At 36.3% G+C, this 23,694-nt stretch overlaps 1 protein-coding gene across 4 annotated transcripts in view; it reads right to left on the reverse strand.

Moving 5' to 3' along the window:
• Nucleotides 1-563: 563 nt before the first annotated feature.
• Nucleotides 564-23,694, reverse strand: part of SLC36A4 (solute carrier family 36 member 4) — a 50,790-nt gene continuing 27,659 nt past the window's right edge. For all 4 annotated transcript variants that reach the window (XM_006092759.2, XM_014459174.2, XM_014459175.2 and 1 more), the window contains 2 exons: nt 13,820-13,989; nt 564-4,746 (listed from right to left, as the gene is read on the reverse strand). In XM_006092759.2, the coding sequence (XP_006092821.1) occupies nt 4,442-4,746; nt 13,820-13,989 (475 nt within the window). In that variant the 3' untranslated portion in view covers nt 564-4,441. The remainder of the gene's footprint in view (nt 4,747-13,819; nt 13,990-23,694) is intronic.

A 23,694-nucleotide genomic window follows, 5' to 3' on the forward strand; every position in this document is an offset into this window, starting at 1 on the left:
GGGCTTTTCATTGCACTTATATATCTGTATACCTAAGTCTTATCCCAACCCCATGGTTTTTTTCTTTGTTTTCCTTCTGTTGTTTGCCAAGAGCATGTACTACTACTACTTGACCTTAAGAAAGTGGTACATTAAATCATGAATGCAGCATTTGCAGACTGCTCATTCTGCATTTACTCTGTAGGAAGTCCAGGTCATGGTTTTGAGTGCCATATGTCCTTTCATTTTTCCTTTTTCCCCCCCTTTATTGGTTAAGATATTACAAATGTGTCCTTATCACCCCAATGTCCTCTTATCCCCCCAATCCTGCCCTCACCCTCACCCCCTGTTGTCCACATCCATCACTTATGCTTATATGCATGCATACAAGTCCTTTGGTTGATCAAGATCTGCTCTTAGAGGTACATAATTCAGTTCCAAGGTTGAAGGTCATATGACAAAGTATTAACCACAAAAAGTTATTAAAATGTTACGAGAATATTACACATACTAATGCCTTTTTCAGCTATGACATTTGTCAATGTCTCTTAACCTTATATAGGACAAATTTATTTTAAAAGGCATTTGCAAGCAAAATAATATATTTTATTGAAAATTGAGAAGTTACAGTTCAAGGCATTTTTTCAAATTATAAAAAAAAATAAGTTAAAAGAAACAGAATTGACTCAAGTGCAATGACATCTAGTTTTCACTCAAACTAACACAATCATTTTGCAAAATAAAAATCCACAGCTTAATTTCTTTATGGCATAAACGTGTTTTCCTATATATTATCAAGAAAATGCTAATGGAATAATTTTCTGAGTGATACTTCAACACATCATCTTTCTGGACCCAGTTTAAATGGTACGTTAGTATTAGTATCTAGTTCAAATAGATCACTGATGTGTGTGCATAAGAACTAGCTAATTTTTAAGAATATTTACCATTTATCATACAGCAATATATAGCATTCCTAGACATTTCTTAAGCATGTTTTCTTATCTCCTTGGTAAGAACCAATCACTTGCAGAAAGTCGTTTAGCCAGATGAGCACTAGTGGCATAAACAAGATTAACCATAATATTGCTAAAGTATTAATTATTACAGTCAGCCATTTAATGTTAGGAAATGTATGGTTATACTTTTAAAATCAAAATTTCTCAAATTTTTGTATGAAGGGGAAACTAGCTGAGCCAGGAAACTAAAAATAGGCTCAGTTTTTTAAAATCTCATTTTATATTATCAATGGTCAATATTTTTATCAAATTATTTTTTCCTCAACAGAAAATATTCATTGAGCCACTGGTGTTAATTTTACTTATTTCCATGATCTATATTCTTTATCTTCTTCCTTTTAGAGAAAGGAGAACTGAGGCCAAGACCCAATGGGTATAGATATCAGTAAACAAACGTACTATTCTGATGCTATGCTGACTGATGTCTACAGTGAAGAGGTGCCACAGGTAAGCTACAGAAAACCTGTGCTTTGCCACAGAAGACATGGCACTAATGTAGAACTTCAATTAATATTTCAAGTAATATTTTAGAGTATTTTGTAGTTAGAGAGCTTTTCTGTAACTATTATGAAATTAGACCTTGTTAAGAAACTTACAACATGCATATTGCATAAGATGCTTATAAAATGTTAACTGCATCCTAGGTGAGAGGCAGAAATGGTTTTAATAAAGGAGAATCCACTGAGGACAGAATTAAAACATGTGGCACTTGCTAATACAATACCTCTTTCATTTGGTAACGCCATACAAATTGGTCTTTAACCAAGAAAAAAACCCTAGTTCTTATTTAATTGTGGAGAAGTCTGGCCATGTCAAGAAAAGAAGATTCTCTGATAAAAAATGTCTGAGAACCAGTGTTTTGACAAGTCAGTTTTAAAACTGGTGAAGCCCTTTTGAATGTAAGGGACTAGTGATAACTTAAAACAGAGGGTATCAAAGCTTTCCTTTCCCTCACCCCAGTTAGGAAAGGCTCTCAGGCACCTGATCAGCTTTCAGAGAAGAGGGGACTTTATGGTGGTGGCAGATGAAATGCTGAAGTAATTTTAGCCATAATGTAATGGAGCAAAGATACCAAACACAGATTTGGCAGGTGCAATCACTCATTTTTCCAGGCCCTAATATAAAAGCAAAAGCTTGTCTAAAAAATATATCTTATCCAAAAATCTTTAGAAAATGTTATGACTCATTAAAACTAAATTTTGAGAGGAAAAATATTGCCCACTGATTTTTTACAAATAAAATACATCATCAAAGAATCCTTAAATAAGAGTACATTTATAATTTACATCTAAATAGTGTTTCCTCTTAAGAATTAAAACTACTTTCTCCCTTTTTAGCCCCTCTTCTGCACTTCAACTTTTCTTTGTACTAAAAGTATTGCTAATTAAGTACTGGATGTCAGTTAAGCACTCACTTCATGAGAAAGCCTAATTAATACTGTGCTCAACATTTATTCATTTAAATTTTATCTATTACTATGATAAACTAATCAAAATTTCATTGAATTAGATGAATTCATAAGGGAAATAAACAGGTGAATGTATAAAATAAAATTTCATACAAGGACTAGAAATATTAAAAACAGCTGACAAAAACTTAATAGTGCTTTCTATTAATGATTTTGAAGTCAGTTTATACCACCGAACTTTTTTTAAAACTCCTGATTTATTCTTAGATTCAAAATTATATAACACTAGTTTTAATGATTACTTTTCCTATAACTTCTTTCATATCTTCTCAACATGACTAAATGTTCAACATACATTGTTTGACATAAAAGTATCACAAACAATTATTGGTATTACTCAATGCAAATGTTTAAAAAAGAGTTTGATTCATATGAATTTGTACCAAAATAAAGCTTCTGATATTTCTTTAGGATTTTACTCGATGATTCATTCATGATATAAGCAAAATATACTTGAACTAAGTTAACATTTACATATAAAAATATAGAATATATATACGACAGTGATCTTGATGTCTTGTACTATTACAAATTAGAGTACCACCAGCCTTATTAAAAAGTTCAACATGTTTTAAATTATAAATTTTTTAAAAATCAGGATTCTTAGTTTTACACTTAATTTTAATCCTCCATCAACTGAGTTTCTTTGTTTTGGCTAATAACTGGGCTTGAAGAACATGGAATAGAGAGAAGTATTTCTCTGGAAGAAACAGAGTATCTCAATGTTTAGTAGACAGTTTATTATTATCTTTATTTTTCCTAAGCATGAATATCTTTTTGTTTATTCTGCCCATTCTGATCAATAAAAGGAAAGCCACAGGGCAGGAAACAATGAAAAAATATCCTGTATTTTGTCAGATATCTATTTTCTGCCATTAAGAAGAATGGATAGTGCCTAAAACAACCTCGAAAGGAAGAAATAAAAAGAGCTCACACCACAGAGAGAAATAAGAGCTTGGCACCTTCTACCAGCCAGCAGTTAAACTAGCAAGTGGTTTCTATTTTGTTTTTGTTTTTTAAATTGCTTCTTTTCTTTGTTGAGGTTTATATGGCTGAAGTGCAGGCTTTTTAGAGTTGGTTTTCTGCTCAGGTCACATGTGCTATTCAAAGATCACTGGCTTTCAGAGTATTAAAAATAATTAAATGGACTCAACACTAAAGTTAAACTGAACTGAACTTAATTTATTCTTTTTCATAGATGTGATGTGAGAAATAAAAAATCCTGGACTAGGAATTGAAAGTTCAGTTCTCTTGATCTCAAGGCTGAGTGATCTTGACCAAGTTACTTAACCATTCTGGGCATTAATTTCCTCAGGTAAAAAATAAGGGAATTGTATTGGGTAACCTTTAAAGTCTCTTTCAAATTTAATTGAAACACCAAGGCAGAATCTTGTAGAGTGCCTCGTAGTTTTCATTATGGAGATCAACTACCATGACAGAATATTGTAAAAATAATTCTGGTTTTATGGATTTCTGATGCTAACATTATGGTTAGTGAGAGTTTTCTATACTTCCAAGGGCTAATCATAAGTATTTGGCTCTCTAATAAAAAAAAATAATAATCGAGATATTTTTACACTATACACAAAATATGCTTTGACATTCACTGGGATGGTCTGGAGTTTTACTTACATCCTTTAATTCTCTTATTGTTGAATCCTGTTCTCTCTTCAGCTGGGTGGCAAATAGTAGCATGAGGATAAAAGGATCTTGGTTAAAGTATTTCTGGCTGAATGAAGAATAACAGAAGTCTTTTAATTAATGTTTTAATTTTAATTTTATTGCTAATATTTAAAACCAAGAATCTATAATAGTTTACCACTGTTGGTAAAGAATTGAAATTTACTGCCAAAATATCAATATTATGCCAAAAGAAAACAGTTTGGTTCTAATTTTAAGGAAATGGCAATGTATTCTAGTTCTTAATCATTTTCAGAATTGAGACAAAAGTAGAAGACTCATAATTCCATGTCAACTATTTCAAACCAGATGTAAAGCATGTTGAATTAATTAGAGAGGGACTTTGTGGAGTACCAGATATAACTTTGGGAGAAGGGTAAATAATTTCTTCAACAGTTACATAGGTACCTAACAAGAAACCAACAACTCCAGTAAATGCTATAGAAATATTTTTCAGAATCATCCATATATTGTAGTGTTCCTTAGAAAATGTAAGAATTTCAACCAAAGGTGGGAGGATCAGGGCCAATGTGCTGCTGCTCACAGCTCCAACGAAGGAAATCACAATGTCTAAACGAGGAATCAGAACTGCTCCGGCACCTGTTAAATGGAAATGACTTTATTTAAATAGATATTTTCAATACATTACATTAAAGTTAATTAATGCAAGTAGGCACTACTAAATGCTTATGGAAGAATCTGTTGAGCTAAAAATGAAGACAAACAAAATGGTGAGTGACATTTCTTGAACTTTGACTTGTCAGAATTTATTATATAAAAAACTTAATATTTTGCTGTGAGATTTTGGGCAAAGAAGTTTGGATAGTTTATTTCCAAAGCTTTTTCATTATCTGCCATTCAGTTCATTGTAGATGAGGTGGTGTGAAATAAATAAATCATTAAATAAATTAGAAGAGAGCTAGCTATTCCTTACACTAGAATTTCAGTTAACCAAATAGAAGGAACAACAGAAATAGAAAATCAATATTAAGCAAACATCACTGATAACTGTTTATGAAAAGTCACTAAAAGATGTTAAAATTAGTGGGCGAAAACTGTAGAGAAGAGGATATTTGCATAATTTCAAAGTATCTCCCTACAAAATACTTAATTATAAAGGGAAAAGGAGTTTCTTTATAGTGGAGAAACCTCTCAAACACCCTCCACCAAGTGATCAAAGTTAACATCACTAATAAGATATAACTGTTACCATCGTGTGATGCATTGAGAAGTGCAAAGCATCACCTATGGAATTCTTGTTAAAAATGCTTAACTTCAACCTAATCATAAGAAAGCATCATACAAATCTAAACTGAAGGAAATTCTACAGAATTACTGACACTTCAAACGGAAGACAAAAACTAAGTAGACATGACAACTAAATCAAGTGGGATGTTGTACTGGTTCCTGGATCAGAAAAGAATATTAGAGACAAAACTGGCAAAATCAGAATAAGGTCTACTACAGATTAATTAGTGGTGTTGTATTAATTTCTTGGTTTTAATAATTATAGGAGGCAGTCCAAAATGGGGGTGAAAGAGGACATGGAGTTTGCCCTCTCCCATGAAGACACCAAATGCCTGGATGTGCACCTGTATTTAGAGAAATTCCTTCTGAGAGACAACAACAACGGAGAGAAAGACTACATAAAGAAGAGTAAGGAACTGTGGGAGCCCACCAGAAATCTGAGGGAACGCATCAGGAACAAAGGAACTGGTAAGCACCACTGTTTACATGCCCTCTGCACTTGGATAGCTCAATAGGAGCTTAACTAGGTGCTCTGGCTGACCTTCTAGGCTGCAGTAACACATCTCCAGCCAGCCCTCCTGGAGCTAACTCCAGCAGGAAATAAGAATGAGCCATAGTAGGCGTGCACAGCCCCTCCAACCCCCACCCCCACCCCCCACACACACACACATCTGGAGCTATAATCAACAGGCCCAACGGGGTGCAGAGGTTCCCCTTTACCAGGCCATGGCTGCAAGCACCCAAAGCAGAACCACGAGAACCCTAGCTCATGCATCCTGGGTAGCCGTGTCTAGAGAGAGGGACATTGGTGCTGTGGTGATGGTGTTTACAGGGTGTTCTATCTCTGACCAGGCTCTCACAACAGTCAATCAAAACAATAGGGTGAGCCTTGTATGCATAGCAGAAAGTACCCACTCACCCCCCCCCCCCCCAGTAAGAGGGAGAGTTCTGCTGCACCTCAATCCTACACAGGGTTCCCAACCCAGACCAGCAGCAGTCAAGCAAAACAACAGGGCTTGCCTCAGCCCCCCACACCAGGATGTTCTACCTAGATCAGAAGCAGAATCAGCAGGGTTCTGTAGCACAAACCTATAGGACTGCCCCACCTGGCACAGCAGGAAAGCTCATACACACCAGGTTATACCACCTGGAAGTTGCAACTTCAGGCCAGGCAGCATCCCAGAAACTACCACCACCCCCAACCCCAGAGTCTACACAGAGGCCACTTTTAAACAAGACCATTTTTTCAAGATTGGGAGAGATAGCGATCTCATCTCATAGGAACAAACACCAAAGGTCAAACAAAATGGGGAAACAGAAGAATATGCCCCAAATGAATAAACAAACAAAAAAACCTGGAGATAAACTGAAACAGATAAATAATTGGTCTGATAAAAAATTTAAACAGTCATAGGATGCTCAACAAACTTGAGAGTACAATAGAGGAACTCAGAGAACTTCAACAAAGAGCTAGAAAATAAAGAACCAAATAAAGATGAAGAATACAACAACTTAAAAGGAAAACACATTAGAAGGAATTAACAACAGGTTAGTTAACACAGAAGAACAGATTAGTGATCTGAAAAAGTAGTGGAAAGCACCCAATCAGCAAAACAAAAAAGAATTTTTAAAAATGAGAAGGATCTCTGGCACAATATCAAGCACTCAAACATTATAGGATTATAGGGATTCCTGAAAAAGGGGAGAGAGAAAGAGGCAGCAAGTATATTGAAGAAATAATGGCTGAAAAGTTTCCTAATCTGAGGAAGGAAAGGGACATCAAAGTCCTGGAAGCACAGAGAGTCTCAAACAAGATGAATCCACGCCAAGACATACTGTAATTAAAATGGCAAAAGTTGCCCTGACCGATTTGGCTCAGTGGATAGAGCATCGGCCTGCGGACTCAAGGGTCCCAGGTTCGATTCTGGTCAAGGGCATGTACCTTGGCTGTGGGCACATCCCCAGTAGGGGGCGTGCAGGAGGCAGCTGTTTAAAAAAAGAAAATAAATAAATAAATAAAATGGCAAAAGTTAAGGATAAAGAGACAATCTTTAAGGCAGCAGGAAGGAAATAAGAAGTTTCATACAAGGGAAACCCACATAAGGCACTCAGCTGATTTCTCAGCAGCAATGTCACAGACCAGAAGGGAGTGGCAGGAAATATTTAAAGGACTGATAAAAAGGAGCCTACAATCTAGACTACTATACTCTCTGCAAGGTTATTATTCAGAATCCAAGGAGAGATAAAGAGCTTCCCAGACAAGCAAAAATGAAAGAAGTTCACCATCACTAAAATGGCTTCATAAGAAATGGTAAGGGATCCTCTTCATGCAGAAAAGACAATAACCTGAAATAAGAAAATACAGGGAGGAGAAAACCACTGGTAAAGGCAAATATATAATAAATAATAAACAGTGAATCCATCACTTAAAAAGATAAAACTAGCAAAACAGCCCTGATCAGTTTGTCTCAGTGGATAGAGAGTCAGCCTGTGGACTGAAGGGTCCCAGGTTCGATTCCAGTCAAAGGCATGTACCTTGGTTGCGGGCACATCCCGGGTAGGGGGTGTGAGGAGGCAGCTCATAGATGTTTCTCTCTCATCGATGTTTCTAACTATCCCTCTCCCTTCCTCTCTGTAAAAAAATCAATAAAATATATTTTAAAAAAACTAGCAAAACAAACTACAACTACAATAAATACGGAATACACAAATTAAGAAGATATAAAACATGACATTAATAACAGAGTGTGTGTGTGGGGGGGGTAAAAATGTACTTTTAGAATGTGTTTGAACTAAAACACATGTGATCTTAAAGTAGACTGCTGTAGATATAGATGGATATATGGTAACCAAAAATAAAGAGAAAGAAACACAAACAAAACACTAAAGAAAACCGGCATGCCAAAAGGAAAGAAATCAACAGAAATAGAAAAAAATTAAAAACAACAAATTGGCAATAAGCACATACCTCTTGATAATACTTTAAATGTAAATGGACTAAATGCTCCCATCAAAAGACATAGCATGGCAGAATGTATAAAAAACAAGACCATCTATATGCTGCCTATAGGAGATTCACTTTAGATCAAAAGACACCCCAACTGAATATGAAGGTATGAAAAAAGTTATTCCCTGCAAATAGAAATCAAAGAGATTTGGGGTAGCAATACACATATCAGACAAAATAGACTTTAAAACAAAGTTTTTAAAAAGAAACAAAGAAGAATATTACATAATGTTAAAGGGGTCTATCCAAGAAGAGCATATAACAATTGTAAATATTTAGGCACACAACATAGTCACACCCAAGAATATAAAACACATATTAATGGACACGAAGCCAGAAATTAACAGTAATAAAATAATAGTTGGAGGCTTTAATACACCACTTACCTTAATAGTTGGGGGCTTTAATACCCCACTTACCTCAATAGATAGATCATCCAGACAGAAAATTAGTAGGAAATAATGGTCTTAAGTGTCACATTAGACTAGAGTGACTTAATAGACATTTTTAGAACATTTCACCCCAAATTGCAAAATACACATTTTTCTCTAGTACATATGAAACAGTTTCCAAGAGAGACCACATATGGGGCCACAAAACAAGCCTCAATAAATTCAAGATGACTGAAATCATATCAAGCACCTTTTCTGACCCAAATGGTATAAAACTAGAAATCAACTAAAGGAAGAAAACTGGATAAAACATAAATACATGAAATTTAAATAACATGCTAATAAATAACCAATGGGTCAAAGAGAAAAATGAAACAGGAAATTAAAAACTACCTTGAGCCCTAGCCAGTTTGGCTCAGTGGATAGAGCGTTAGCCCGCAGACTGAAGGGTCCCAGGTTCACGTCTAGTCAAGGGGCACATACCTCAGTTGCAGGCTGAATCCCCAGCCCTGGTCAGGATGCTTGCGGGAGGCAGGCAACCAATTGGTATGTCTCACACAGATGTTTCTCTCTCTCTGTCTCTACCCCCCTCCCCTACTCTTTCTGAAAATTATGGGAAAATATCCCCAGGTGAGAATTAACAACAACAAAAACAAAAACTACCTTGAGACAAATGAAAACACAACCTTCCAAAATGTATGGGAAGCAGCAAAAGCAGTTCTAAGAGGGAAATTCATAGCTAAACAGCCTTCCTCAAGAAACAGGAAAATTCCCAAATAAGCAATTTACCTTTATATCTAAAGGAGCTAGAAAGAGAAGAATAAAGAAAATCCAAAGTAAGTAGAAGGAAGAAAACATAGATTAGAGTGGAAATAAATGAAATACAGACCAAAAAATTAGAAAAGAACAATGAAATTCAGAGCTGGTTCTTTGAAAGGATAAGTAAAATTAACAAATCTTTAGCCAAACTTGTCAAGAAAAAAAGAGAGCCCAAATAAAATCTGAAATGAAAGAGGAGAGACTGCAGCAGACAACACAGAAATACAAAGGATCATTAAAGAATACTATGAACAATTACATGCCAACAAACTGTACAACCTAGAATGGATAAATTTCCAAAAACATACAAACTTCCAAGTCTAAACCAGGAAGAAATATAAAATATAACAGGCTGATTACTGGCAATGAAATTGAAGTAGTCATAAAAAAACTTCCAACAAACAAAAGCCCAGGTGAATTCTACCAAACATTTGAAGAATAATTAATACCTATCCTTCTCAAACTATTCAAAGACATTAAAGAGGAAGGGCAGCTTTTACCATGATACCAAAACCAGACAAAGATACGAACAAAAAGAGAATTACAGGTGAATAACCATGATGAACATAGATGCAAAAATTCTCAATAAAATACTAGTAAACCAAATTCAATAATACATTAAAAGGACTATGCACCATGATCAAGTGGAATTTATACCAGGGAATGAAAGGATGGTTCAATATCCTCCAAACAATTAAATAAAAATTATATGATCATCTCGGATGCAGAAAAGGCATGTGACAAAACTCAACATCATTTATGATAAATACTCTCAACAAAGTGGGTGTAAAAGGAACTTACCTCAACATGATAAAGGCTATATATGTTAAGCCCACAGCTAAAAAAGTGTTTCCTCTAAGATCAGAAACAGATAAGGATACTCACTCTCACCACTATTATTCAATATAGTACTAAAAGTCCTAGCCACAGTCATCAGACAAGGTAAAGAAATAAAAGGCATCCAAATTGCAAATGAAGAGGTAAAACTGTCACTATTTTCAGATGACATGATATTCTATACAGAAAACCATACAGAATCCACCAAAAAATTAATAGAATAAATGAATTGAGTATAGTAGCAGTATACAAAATTAATTTACACAAATCAGTTGTGTTTCTATATACTAATAACCATCAGAAGGAAAAATAAAATCCTATGTATAGTTGTAAAAAAAAAAGAAAATACATGAATAAATTTAACTGAGCAATCTACAGATTCAATGCAATTTCTATCAAAATACCAATGACATTCTTCTCAGAACTAGAATAATACTAAAATTTATATGGAATCACACACACAAAAAAAACATAGCCAAAGCAATCTTGAGAAAGAGGGACAGTTGGAGATATCACACACCCTGATGTCAAACTACTATCCTATATAATAAAAAGCTAATATGCAAATTGTCCCCTCGACTGTGAGTTTTTCCAGGGGGCAGGGCCGGCCGGCCAACCACCTGTGGCCCCTCCCCCTGGCCGGCCCGGCCCAATGAATTCATGCACCAGGCCTCTAGTAAACTTATAATCATCAAAATAGTATGGCACAAAACCCAACACACAGATGAATGGGACAAAAAAGAGAGCCCATAAATAAACTCTCACTTATATGGTCAATCCACAAGAAAAAAAGGAAGAATCTACAGTAGAGAAATGATAGTCTTGTCAACAAGGTTGTTGGGAATACTAGACTACTCTCTTACACCATATACAAAATTAAAACTCAAAATGGATTAAGGGCTTAAATGTAAGACCTAAAACCATAAAACTCCCAGAAGAAACCATAGGTAGCAAACTATTTGATACCAGTTTTAGTAATATATTTCTGGATATGTCTCCTTAAGCAAGGTAAACAAAAGTAAAACAAATGGTACTTCATCAAACTAAAAAGCTTCTGCACAGCAAAGGAAACTAACAAAATAAAAAGACAACTTACTGAATGGGAGAATACATTTGAAAATGATATAAAGGATAAGAGGTTGATATATCCAAAATATATAAGGAACTCACACAACTCAATAAAAATATGAATAATCCAATAAAAAAATAGAGAATATAAAGAGACATTTCTCCAAAGAAGACATACAGATAGCCAGCAGACATATGAAAAGGTACTCAATGTCACTAATCATCAGAGAAATTCAAATGAAAAACACAATGAGATACCACTTCACACCAGTCAGAATGGGTATTATCATAAAGTCAACAAATAAGTGTTGGTGAGAATGTGGAGAAAAAAGAACTCTTGTGCACCATTGGTGAGTCTGGAAATTAGAGCAGCCACTATGGAAAACAATATGGAGATTCCTCAAAAAACTAAAATAGAACTACCACCAGACATCCCAGCAATTCCATATTGGAGTATTATTTTTTAAAAATGAAATCACTAATTAGAAAAGATACAGGCTCTCCTATATTCACTGCAGCATTATTTACAATAGATGATATATGGAAGCAACCGAGGTGTCCATTGACAGATAAACGGATAATGAAGATGTGGTATATATATACAATGGAATAGTACCCATCAATAAAAAAGAATGGAATCCTGTTACTTGCAACAACATGGATGGACCTAGAGGGTATTATGCTAAGTGAAGTAAGTCAGAAAGAGAAAGACAAATACCACATAATTTCACTTATATGTGGAATTTTTTAAAAACAAAAATAGATTAAAAGACACAAAGAACAAACTGATGGTTGTCAGGGGTGGGGGCTGTAGAGGTGGGTGAAAAAGGTGAGGGGGAATATAGTCAATAATTGATAAATTTGCATGGTGACAGATGGTTACTAACAGGGTGGCACATCATAAGATAAATAAATGTAGAATCACTATGCTGTACACCTGAAACTAATATTGTATGCCAATAATAATAATAATAAATGATTGCTTTGAAAATAAGTTTTATCTACTTTAACCAGCTCTCATTTTCCTTCAAACAAAATGTAATACATCCAATTCTTTACATCTAGGCATAAGCTCAACCCCAAACTGCTCAATGCAATTTACCGCATTGCCCAAAATTTTAAGCTCTATCACCCTCTAACCTTGAATGACCAACATGGTTACAAATGTTTTCCACAGAATTTCCAAAGCTGCTTGTTCCCCCAGAACACGAGTAGCCTGGTCCTTGGTATCATTCTAGGCAATCCCATTAATTAGTTTGGTGTTAGTTATCCTTCTATTTGTAGTTATAATAATAATAGTGACGATAATAACTTCTAGCTATTTTGTTAATATTTTTAAACTCTACAAAAATGCTGCAGTTGAGGAAAGGGGAGCTCAAAGATGGTCTGCAACTTCCCTAAAGACACCAGCAAGGAAGTGGTAGGCCTGAGTTTGAACCATCAGGTTAGTGTGACTCCACAACTCACACTCTCCATTATACCAAACGCCCTGTCATAAGTCTCCCTTATGAATACTTGTAAAAGCATTTTCCAATGCAAAATCTTGATAACACATTATGTACACTCAAATAATAAGTAAAATAACCCACTGAAATTATTAAAGATCAAAACAAAGCCCATTCCCATAAATATTCATGGAGAGTTTAACTGTTCAATATGTAAAAGTTAGCAGGAAAAAAACATGAGGAAAACTAGAACCATAGTAAAATGTCTATCAACAATATAAGGGATCCCTTATGCATTTTATTTAAATACTAGAGGCCTGTTGCACGAAGAGATTCGTGCAATAGGCCTTCCCTTCCCTGGTTGCCGGCACCGGTTTTCCTCCGGCACCCGGGACCCAGGCCTTCGCTCAGGCTGGAGCCGCCTTCCGTCCTCTGTCTTCGCGGCCCCGGCCGGAGCCACCTTCCATCTTCCCTCTTTGCGGCCCCGCCCCTTGGAGCCTACATATGCAAATTAACCGCCATCTTTGTTGGCAGTTAATTTGGATATCACGCTGATTAGCCAATGGGAGGCATAGCGAAGGTACGGTCAATTACCCTGTTTATCTATTATTAGATAGGATACTTATATTTTAATCATCACTGATGTCATTTTCAAAATAATACTGTGATTAGTTCTTCTAAGTATGATAGTATCTGGTTGTGTTTTTTCTTATGTAGAATAATAAAATTTTAAACCAACAAGTATCCCAGCTAGGTGAATAAAATTGTTCAAAAATATTTAAAAGTATAAAGTTGCTTCAGCATATGAAATTCAACAATGAAAAATTGTTATGATATAAATATGTAGTGATACTTACAAGTAATACTAACCAAGATGGATCTTATCACAAATTCACAGATTTGCTTCCACTTAGCCTGAAATTTGGATGTGATCACAGGGATAATGATCTCTGCTGGAACGTAGAACTGAATGGAATATGTCACAAAGATGCCAAAGGAATATAGAATTTTCACTGACTGATATAACCTGTTAAAAAAAATTCAAAATTCAGTCATTCTTTCCCCCCCCCCCAGCTTTATTGAGGTACAACCTAAAAAATAAAACTGTAATACATTTAAAATTTACGTGATAATTTGAGATGCATATACATTGTGAAAAGATACCCACAAGCAAGTTAATTAACAGACCCATCACCTCCCTTATTTACTTTATTTATTTATTTAGAACACTTCGGTTCTACTCCCTTGGCAAATTTCAATCATACAATTCAGTATTATCAACTATAGTCACTACATTATACAATACATCCTCAGACCTTATTCATCTTAAAACTAAAAGTTTGTACCCTTTTACTGAGCTTTCTTCTTTCCACCAGCCCCTGGGAACCAATCTACTCTCATATGAATTGGACATTTTTTTAGACTAAACATATAAATGATGCCATGCAGTATTTGTCTTTGTCTAGCTTATTTCACTTAGCAAAATGAACTTCGAGGTTCATTCACATTGTTATCTTAGTATGAATCTAGCTTTCTTCCTTTTATTTTTAATGTTAAGATAGACAAGAAATCCAACACAAACTAAAGCCAGTATATTACTAATTAAATACTTGCTTATTATTTAAAAAAAATAAAGGCCCACTGACCCTGGCCAATGTAGCTCAGTTGGTTGGAGTATCGTCCCATTTACCAAAAGGTTGTGGGTTAGATTCCCAGTTGGAGTGCATATGGGAGGCAACTAATCAATGTTTCTCTCTCAAATCGATCTTTCTCTTTCTCTCTCCCTCCCTCCCTCCCTCTAAAATAAATAATATATCCTAGGATGAGGATTAAAAAAAAGGCCAGCTGATCTCTAAATTTCTAGACAATAGGTGGACAATTCATTCTGACAAGCCTACGAAACAGTGGCATGCGAAGATCTGTGAAATACTGTTGTAAAGATGTCATGTTAGGCTAAGCCAATGTTCTGAATGTTAGGCTGAGCCCCAGGAAGAGCTAATGTTTTTAGAACTTTCTTTTTAAAAATTGACCATATTGTATGCCTTTGAGATCTCAGATATTTATGTATAGAAGAAAAACTTCAGATTGAACTGAGTTATACAGTTCTCCTTGCTTGAAAATCTTGGTAGGTATGTCATTGGTTGCAGAAATGTCATCATTCTTAAGTCTAAAAAGGCCATCTAAATGGTTTCAACTTGCAAACTTGTCCAGATTATATAGGAGTTTTACCTATTTTAAAGTTGCATTAATAAGGAAAATAAACTTGAGTTGGTTATTGTTTTGTCCAAATAAACTTATTTTTTTATGCCCAGTGCTTCAAAAGAGCACAGCAATGTTCAGTTTTATAAACATCTTTAGATTTCTATATTGTAGATAGCCTCCTGTCAAAACTCAGCATGCATTGTCTTAATAAATTAGAAAAATTCATTTTATCTGGCAAGAGATTATTTTAAATGTTGTTAATGACAGAGAATATATAGAATTGTAGGACTCAGAGGATCACTGTAGAACCTACTCCCTTGGGTTATAAGGAATAAAATTATGTGTTGTATTTTTTGAAATTCTGAATATTTTATAACAATCAAAAGAAAAACCCAATTGCTCTTATTTTGTAAGAAAGAACTTGGAGAGGAGACTGGATCGAATGAGCGGCAGCACTAGGGGTAATGACTGACGTTTGTCCCCTTTAAGCAGAAATGTCATTAACACCACAATCTTCCCTTAAGACGTCCACTTTCCCCCCTAAGAGGCCTATGCATAGGGAAGAGTACTATATTTCTTTCTTAGGAAAAATGCATTCATTTTAAAGGAATATAAAATATTCCACTTTTGGTGAAGAAAGCCTCAACATTAATTAGGCTTTCAGCTTATTTCTGACGTCTTAAGACTCAGAGCAGTCAAGATTATAAACAGTTCTCTCAACTGTGGCCAATCAAGAAAGACTTCAGTAAGTCTCCCCCTAGAACGTATTCATCAAGAGGAAGGAAAAAAGCTGAGCAGAAATAGATGTGAAAACACTGCAAACAGCACAGTTGAGGAAAGAAGGAACTCCTTAAGGCTGGTAACAATAAATCCTTAACTTTAAAATGATCTCAGGATATATTTCTCAGCTTGAGGTTTAAAGTTTACACACAAAATGGTCAAATTAGTTAAATAAAATAAATGAAAGATGCCTGCTTCATATGCTCTGAAATGTAATTGTGAGAATTGAATGTTCTTATTAGCTTATTAGGACATTCCTTTTTTTCTAATTATCTTTTAACTTACATGTTTTTAAAATATGGTTAACAATATATTTTAAAATACATCATTATGCATATGAGTATAATTGCTTTTCTACTGATATATAATAAGTTGTACAGGCTAAGAATCTGATTATGAATACCATTTAGTAATATTAATTTTATGCAACTACTATAATTTTGGTGTTGTACAGAATAAAAATGGGAAAATAAAATGGTTTGGCTCTTTTGAAAGTGGGTGTACTAGTACATCATCATCCAAAGAACAGTAACATAGAAATAAGAGTGTTTAAGAAAAACACTTCAGTCTTTTAGAATCAACTGTTCCACTTCTGCTTGTTTTCTGTTTCAAGAACCCATTAATTTTTATGTTTGACATCTATATTTTCAATCACTTTTAACTATTTTTCTCTACTCAAATTTTGTTCTCATTTTGGTGTTAAGTGAGCATCTATGGTAAGGGTCCATATGAGAATATATCCATTAAACTATCTAGACAAAGGATAAAAAATGTTCTTGAAATCAAGAATTTGAGGACATATAAGAACATCAAACCACTTGTAAATAATGTGTAGTGTACATTAAACGTTCTTGAAAGTTAGAGACTATGTTTTATTCTTCTCTGTATACCCCCCCAAGGATACTTATTAAATATGAAATTAATATTAATAAAAAATGGGTATAAACAGGTAGTTTTTAGAAACTATATCCATTCAATATCACAAATAAAATACTTCAAAGAATAAAATGGCTTTGGCCAGTGTGGGTCAGTTGGTTGGGCATCGTCCTGTGCAACGAAAGGTTGCTGGTTTGATTCCTGGTTAGGGCACATGCCCAGTTTGCGGGCTTGATCCCCAGTAGAGGGGGTGTGCAGGAGACAGCCAGTCGATGTTTCCCTCTCACACTGATGTTTCTCTCTGTTTCCCTCTCTCTCCCTCTCTTTTCTTCACTCTCTGAAAATCAATAAAAAATATTTTAAAAAATAAATAAAATGATTCTTGCTTGAAAACAAAATGTTATGCTGGCAGCAAAAAGACTTCATATCCAAATAAAGAGCAGAAATCTATTTTTTAAATAATTGTTTTTCAGTCAATATATGAAATCAGATTTTGGGGTGGGGGAACAACTAAATATTGTCCAGTAAAAGCATTAGTTTTGAAAACACAAGATTTCAAAACTGACAATGCTTCTATTCTTTCCCCACACTGGTTAAAAAAATCAATACTTAGTCTTAATTTACAGGTATGAATATATTAAAAAATTTTAAAGCTAATCTAGGAAATAAGTTGTTGACTGATTCTTTCTCTCAAGGCTGCATAAGAAGCTACCCCTGGAAAGAGTTGATAACTCACTGTCCCTCATAGACCCTTCATGATACACAGATTAAAAATCTTGGGTTTACCGGTAGCTCTGTTAAGCAGAAAAGAAGCCTTTATGAGGACTAGCTTCAATCCTTATCAAGAACCTCATTTCATTCTCAGCTAAAAAATAAGACAACTAGGGTTATCTAGTATTCATCACTAGATTGAATGCTTTGAACCACTAAACTTTTATAGCATATTCACTAGAATGTAGCATTATGAGGAAGAGATTTTTATCTGTTCACCACTGTGTCTCTAGTGCCTGTAACAGTACCCAGTACACAAAAGGCATACAATAAATATAGGAGTAGTAGGCCAAAGTAGGCTTACAGTTAATACAATAGTTATAGTATCATAAATACAAAAATACACTGTTTCATGTACTCACAACTGTAAGCCTACTTTTGCCAATCCCTGTATCTGCTAGATAAATGAATTTGGTAGATACCCTTCATTTTGAATTTAATATCCTATATAATAAAAGCCTAATATGCTAAGTGTCTGGTCGTTCAGTCGTCCATTTAACCAATCAAAGAGTAATATGCTAATGATATGCTAAGGTTGCTCAACCGCTCACTATTGACGTGCACTGACCACCAGGGGGCAGACAGTCGACCGGTCAACCAGTCACTATGACATGCACTGACCACCAGGGGGCAGACACTCTGACCGGTAGGTTAGCTTGCTGCTGGGGGACTGAGTGAGATGGGCCAGACACCACGCCCAGGAGCCTCCCGCAGTCCCTCCCCGGCTGGCCAACCTCCCGCATCCCTCCCCAGCCCCGATCATGCACCGGTGAGGTCCCTTGGCCTGGCCTGTGCACTCTCGCAATCTGGGACCCTCAGGGGATGTAGGAGAGCCGTTTCAGCCCAATCCCACAGGCCAGGCCAAGGGACCCCACTGGTGCATGAATTTGTGCACTGGGCCTCTAGTAGTTAATAATAGTCATTCCAATGAGGAAAGGCAGAGGCAGTTTGGGCCAGGGTTCTTAATTACAGGCAACCTTAATACTGGAGGAAGGTTATTAAGAATTTGTGAAGGAGGGGACAGAAGGAATAGTCCAGAATATATGAATCTTCTTTTTCCAGTTTCCTTAAATTTATTTCTCTATTTATTGTGCCTCTTGCTGAGTCCATGCCTGCCTAAAAATTTTTATGTTAGGTAATAAACTCCTCAGAGTTCAACTCCTTGATTGCCTGGATCAATTAAGACATAACTTGATTACCTGCCACTACCCATCAGCTTTATTTCCCAGAATATTCAGGCTTCTGGCTCCTGTATGCTATAACATGGGCTTAGACTTTGGGTTTGTTCTGTTTTTTGGGGGGAAATGAAGTAACAGTTTAATTATCTTAATAAATTAAAATGCCTGCCTCATCACTTCCCTATTTTTGGATTGAATTTTCCTATCCAGTACATGCTTCACCAAGGTACCATCTGTGAAACACCAGCAGCCACCTTACTGGTTTTCAATGTTTGTATGAAAACCAAATACCCTTAATATTTCTTAGTAGAGCTGCTATATGTGCTGATTTAATGAGTAAAATGTGAATTTATTCTAGGCCAGTATTTTTCAAATTCTAATCATGCCTTTTTTTAGTGAGTTATGATATCAACTGAATGGATTCCTAATGTACAGATAGGAACTGAGAATATCAGGGGACATTGTATGTAGAATAACTAATGGTTTTTATTTAACCTTTCCCTTATTTCAATTTTTATGTGTGTGGAAGGTATGCACCACAAAAACACATATACATACAGATACATATACACTTATTCCTATAGGCATTTTTCTATAAACCATATTTTCCTTTCTCACTATGGGTTGTAGTTTAAAAAAGCCACTAACTAAAGCCAAATAAACAGGCACAGTAACTATGATAGAACAGACCTTGTGTTTCAGACTGACAAAAAGAAAGCAAGACAAAAACTGAACAAATGAAACTAACAACAAAAAGATGTTTGTTCCCATTATGTACACACCATAACTCAAGAGGACACAGTAATACAGAACCCAAATAAACACTATTTGCTACTTTAAGTCCTCTGGAGAAATTATTACATCATCCATACTCAATGATTACCATCGTCTCCACACCTTCAACATAAGCTAGAAATCTGCATCGTCTCATTTAAATTCCATAAATTACTGCTAGAGGAGTTAGAGAATATGAAATCCAAACACTACAAAAACTCGTATCTGAAAGAAGGGAAAGCCCTGTATACTGCTTCATCTAGCACAGCGGTTCTCAACCTGTGGGTCGAGACCCCTTTGGCGGTCAAACGACCCTTTCACAGGGATCGCCTAAGACCATCCTGCCTATCAGATATTTACATTACGACTCATAACAGTAGCAACATTACAGTTATGAAGTAGCAACAAAAATAATTTTATGGTTGGGTCACAACATGAGGAAATGTATTTAAAGGGCCAGAAGGTTGAGAACCACTGATGGCAGAATGTGGTTCTAATATTAAAGAGAATACTTTATAAGAACGTGACATTCACTTTCAAACACAAACTCAAAAAGCAATACTGTGCTTTTAAAGTCTCTGCTGTTAATCGCCTAACTCCACATCCCCATTTTTTCTTCAGACTAATCTCACGCAAACTTCTCCTACTTCAGTCTCCTTGTTGGAAAGGAGATTTCTTTAAGTTGAAATAATACATTGTAACATGTTAAAACCTGAGACCAATTGTGTGATAGAACAGAATCTACATAAAGTGATGTGAAAACTTCAATCCAGATGAAAAGAAACATCATTTTATAGTCTGTTACTGTTGTTATTGTGACTTTATCTGTATCTATTTTTGAAATCCAGTATCAAGAGGGTCGTCATTCCCTCTATTCTGCGTGCAACTGCCCTGTGCCTGTAATTTCACCTCCTGCTCAGGGGTTCTCACAGCTCTAGGCTAAATGTGGAGCATGGCTCTGGAGCATCAGCTTTACTCAAAGGTTCTTTTGAGGAGGAATTATTTTTATATAAAAAGCAACTCTATGAACTAGAATGTGAAAGGTGCATTTTTTCAAACAGCATGAATGGATGCTATGCTTGAGGCGGGCTATTTGGGGCACTGCCCCAAAAACTCCCAAGGGGATGCTTGCTTTCTCTCCTCTGCTACTTGGGGTTACTTTAGTGGAAATTTTAGGAAACCACTGCTAAAACATCACTCAACTAGGACTAGTGGTAATGCCTTGGTTATGCTATCAAGTAACAGGAATACTACTTAACAAACTTTACTGAGTGCCTCCTAAGTGCTGAGCAATGCGCTAAGATTGTGGAGATGCATTATAAACATGGAAGAGGCAGGGTTCCTGCCCCACTGTGATGTTTCAGCTCGAAATTGTGGATTTACTTCATTGTCATTATTAAAATACTCTTTACTCTAAAAGCTAAATGTGATACATTGAACAATATTACTCATAACTAGCTTGAAAAGATGACACCTTAGCAAGAGTGAAGGTGTAGTAAGTTAGAGCAGTGGTTCTCAACCTTGGCTGCACATTAGAATCACCTGGGAATCTTTGTGAAATCCTGATTTCTGGGCCTCATCCTCTGGACAGTTCTGTTTCTTTGTGATGGGGTGGAGCCACAACATTAGTAACAAACAGAATTTCCAGAGATGAGGCCCAGAAATCAGGATTTTAAAAAGATTCCCAGGTGATTCTAATGTGCAGCCAAGGTTGAGAACCACTGAATTAGAGCCTCTCTAATTCACACTTGCTTTATCCTGAGGCGCTTTCTAATTCCATCTTGCACAGCTAGCAGCTATTGGTCCCCTAGGCTCTGGTGGCTGGGCTTTCTACTCAGAGTATACTGAACATTCTCTAACTTCTGAGGCCCATGGCCTGAAGCACAGGGAGGGAAGGGACAAAGAGACATACACAGTAAGTCAAGAAAGGAATCTTAGGTATAATCCCTGACTATTCTAGTTCAAACTTATTTTACAGAAGGCTATCACTGTTAAAAGACAAGCATCTCCTCTCCAGTGGCTATTATTTTAACTGCCCCAGCTGCAGAGACCATAAAGAAATAACTACTTGCCCTAGCTGGTTTGGCTCAGTTGATAGAGCGTTGGCCTGTGGACCAAAGGGTATGGGGTTCGATTCTGGTCAAGGGCATGTACCTCAGCTGCAGGCTCCTCCCCCAGCCCCGGCCCTGGTCGGGACATGTGCAGGAGGCAACCAATTAATGTGTTTCTCTCACATTGATATTTCTGCTTTTCCTCTCTTCCACTCTCTAAAAATCAATGGAGAAATATCCTCAGGTGAGGATTAAAAAAAAAAGTAACTACAGGCCACAAAAGCCATTATCTCCACAATGCAAAGAAATTACTCAACAGTTCTCTAAAGGAGAATATTTATCTTGACTTCCTTTCCTGTTTTTCCCAGATTTTGTGCTTTACAATACTTGCCCTAGGCATTCCTCTAAATGAAAAGCAGGTATCTAGCTAGGCTCTCTTGAATAGGAACTATGATCTAATAGTCCCTTTTTCATGAAGACTTGCAATTAGTTCCATTCTTACTAGAGAGGTGAGAATGAGAAGGGGATGCAGAAAAGGAGAAGGATCAACTAGAGCTACTGCAGGGACAGTATCACCCCCGTCCAGAGTAAACTGTGAGTACCAAAAGCATTCCCTACTTATTTCTGCTCACTGTTCCTTCACCATGTTGTAAACTCCCTGAGGACAGGAACACCTTAACTTGATGAGCATGCACATTCCCACTTCAGTCCCTTCTCCCTTAAGATTTTCTTTAAATACTTTTCTGACTAAAAGTAGAAAACAATTAAGATTGTTCCACTTATGTTTTATATTTGACATCAAAATTACTTGCCTAGCCCCACCAGTGTGGCTCAGTGGTTGAGTGTTGACCTATGAACCAGTAGGTCACAGTTCCATTCCTGGTCAGGGCGCATGCCCAGGTTACAGGCTTGATCCCCAGTAGGGGGCATGCAGGAGGAAGCCAATCAATGATTCTCTCTCATAATTGATGTTTCTCTCTCCTCCTCCCTTCCCCTCTCTGAAAGCAATAAAAACAGTAAGTTTTTTTAAACTTACCTAATTTATTTATAAAATTATTTTTAAGATTTAGTCCAAATATTCTATGTGGGGAAAATGCCATTCTACTTTCTAGATATTGTATAGCAAGCATGTCAAACTCAAAGGCTAACACAGCCCAAATAAACAAGGCATGTGGCCCACGGGCCACAAGTTTGACATGCTTATTGTATAGTATTTGAAAAGACTATACTACCATAATTTTTAGCCTGAATTCTCTTATATTAAACTGTATAAACTTCTAGTCCATATTAAATTACTAGTGGCCTGGTGCATGAAATTTGTGTATGGGGGCGGGGGGGGGGGGGGATAGTGTTCCTCAGCCTGGCCTGCATCCTCTCCAATCTGGGGCCCCTTGGGGGATGCAATCCAGGACCACTGGCTCCTAACTGCTCACCTGCCTGCCTGCCTGATCACCCCTAACCACTCTGTCTGCCAGCCTGTTTGCCCCCAACTGCCCCCCCCCCCACTGGCCTTCTAGCCCCCAACTGCCCCCCCATGCTGGCCTGATCACCCCCAACTGCCCTCCCCTCCTGGCCTGATCGCCCCTAACCACTTCTGCCTCGGCCCCGCCACCATGGCTTTGTCCGGAAGGACGTCCGGAAGGTCTCCTGGTCTAATTAGCATATTACCCTTTAATTAGTATAGATTAACAAAAAAGAACACATTTGAAGGAAACAAAATTATATAATAAACTATAACAGTTAATGAAATAATGCTAAACAACTATATATATATATATATATATATATATATATATATATATCTTTTTTATAGAAGACATACTTTTGTTCATACTTTCATAATGAAATATATTTATGAAATATACATTACAGGTAAAGTAAAAGTATAATTAACAGAAAAGATAAACCCACTACATGTGTGCCCCTTGTGCAACCTGGAAACTACTCTGGGTACCCTCTCTCTATCATGAATGGCTTCTTACATAGATTTATTCTGACACTAGTTCTGACTCTACTAAAGGCCCAAGATTCAAATGATTACTGAATAGCAGACAACCTTCCATCAGGAAGCCAGTCAGAAGATATTTAACATTTAAGGTT

The sequence above is a fragment of the Myotis lucifugus genome, unplaced genomic scaffold, assembly GCF_000147115.1.
Source record: "Myotis lucifugus unplaced genomic scaffold, Myoluc2.0 scaffold_104, whole genome shotgun sequence".
In the NCBI taxonomy this organism is placed as follows: domain Eukaryota; kingdom Metazoa; phylum Chordata; class Mammalia; order Chiroptera; family Vespertilionidae; genus Myotis; species Myotis lucifugus.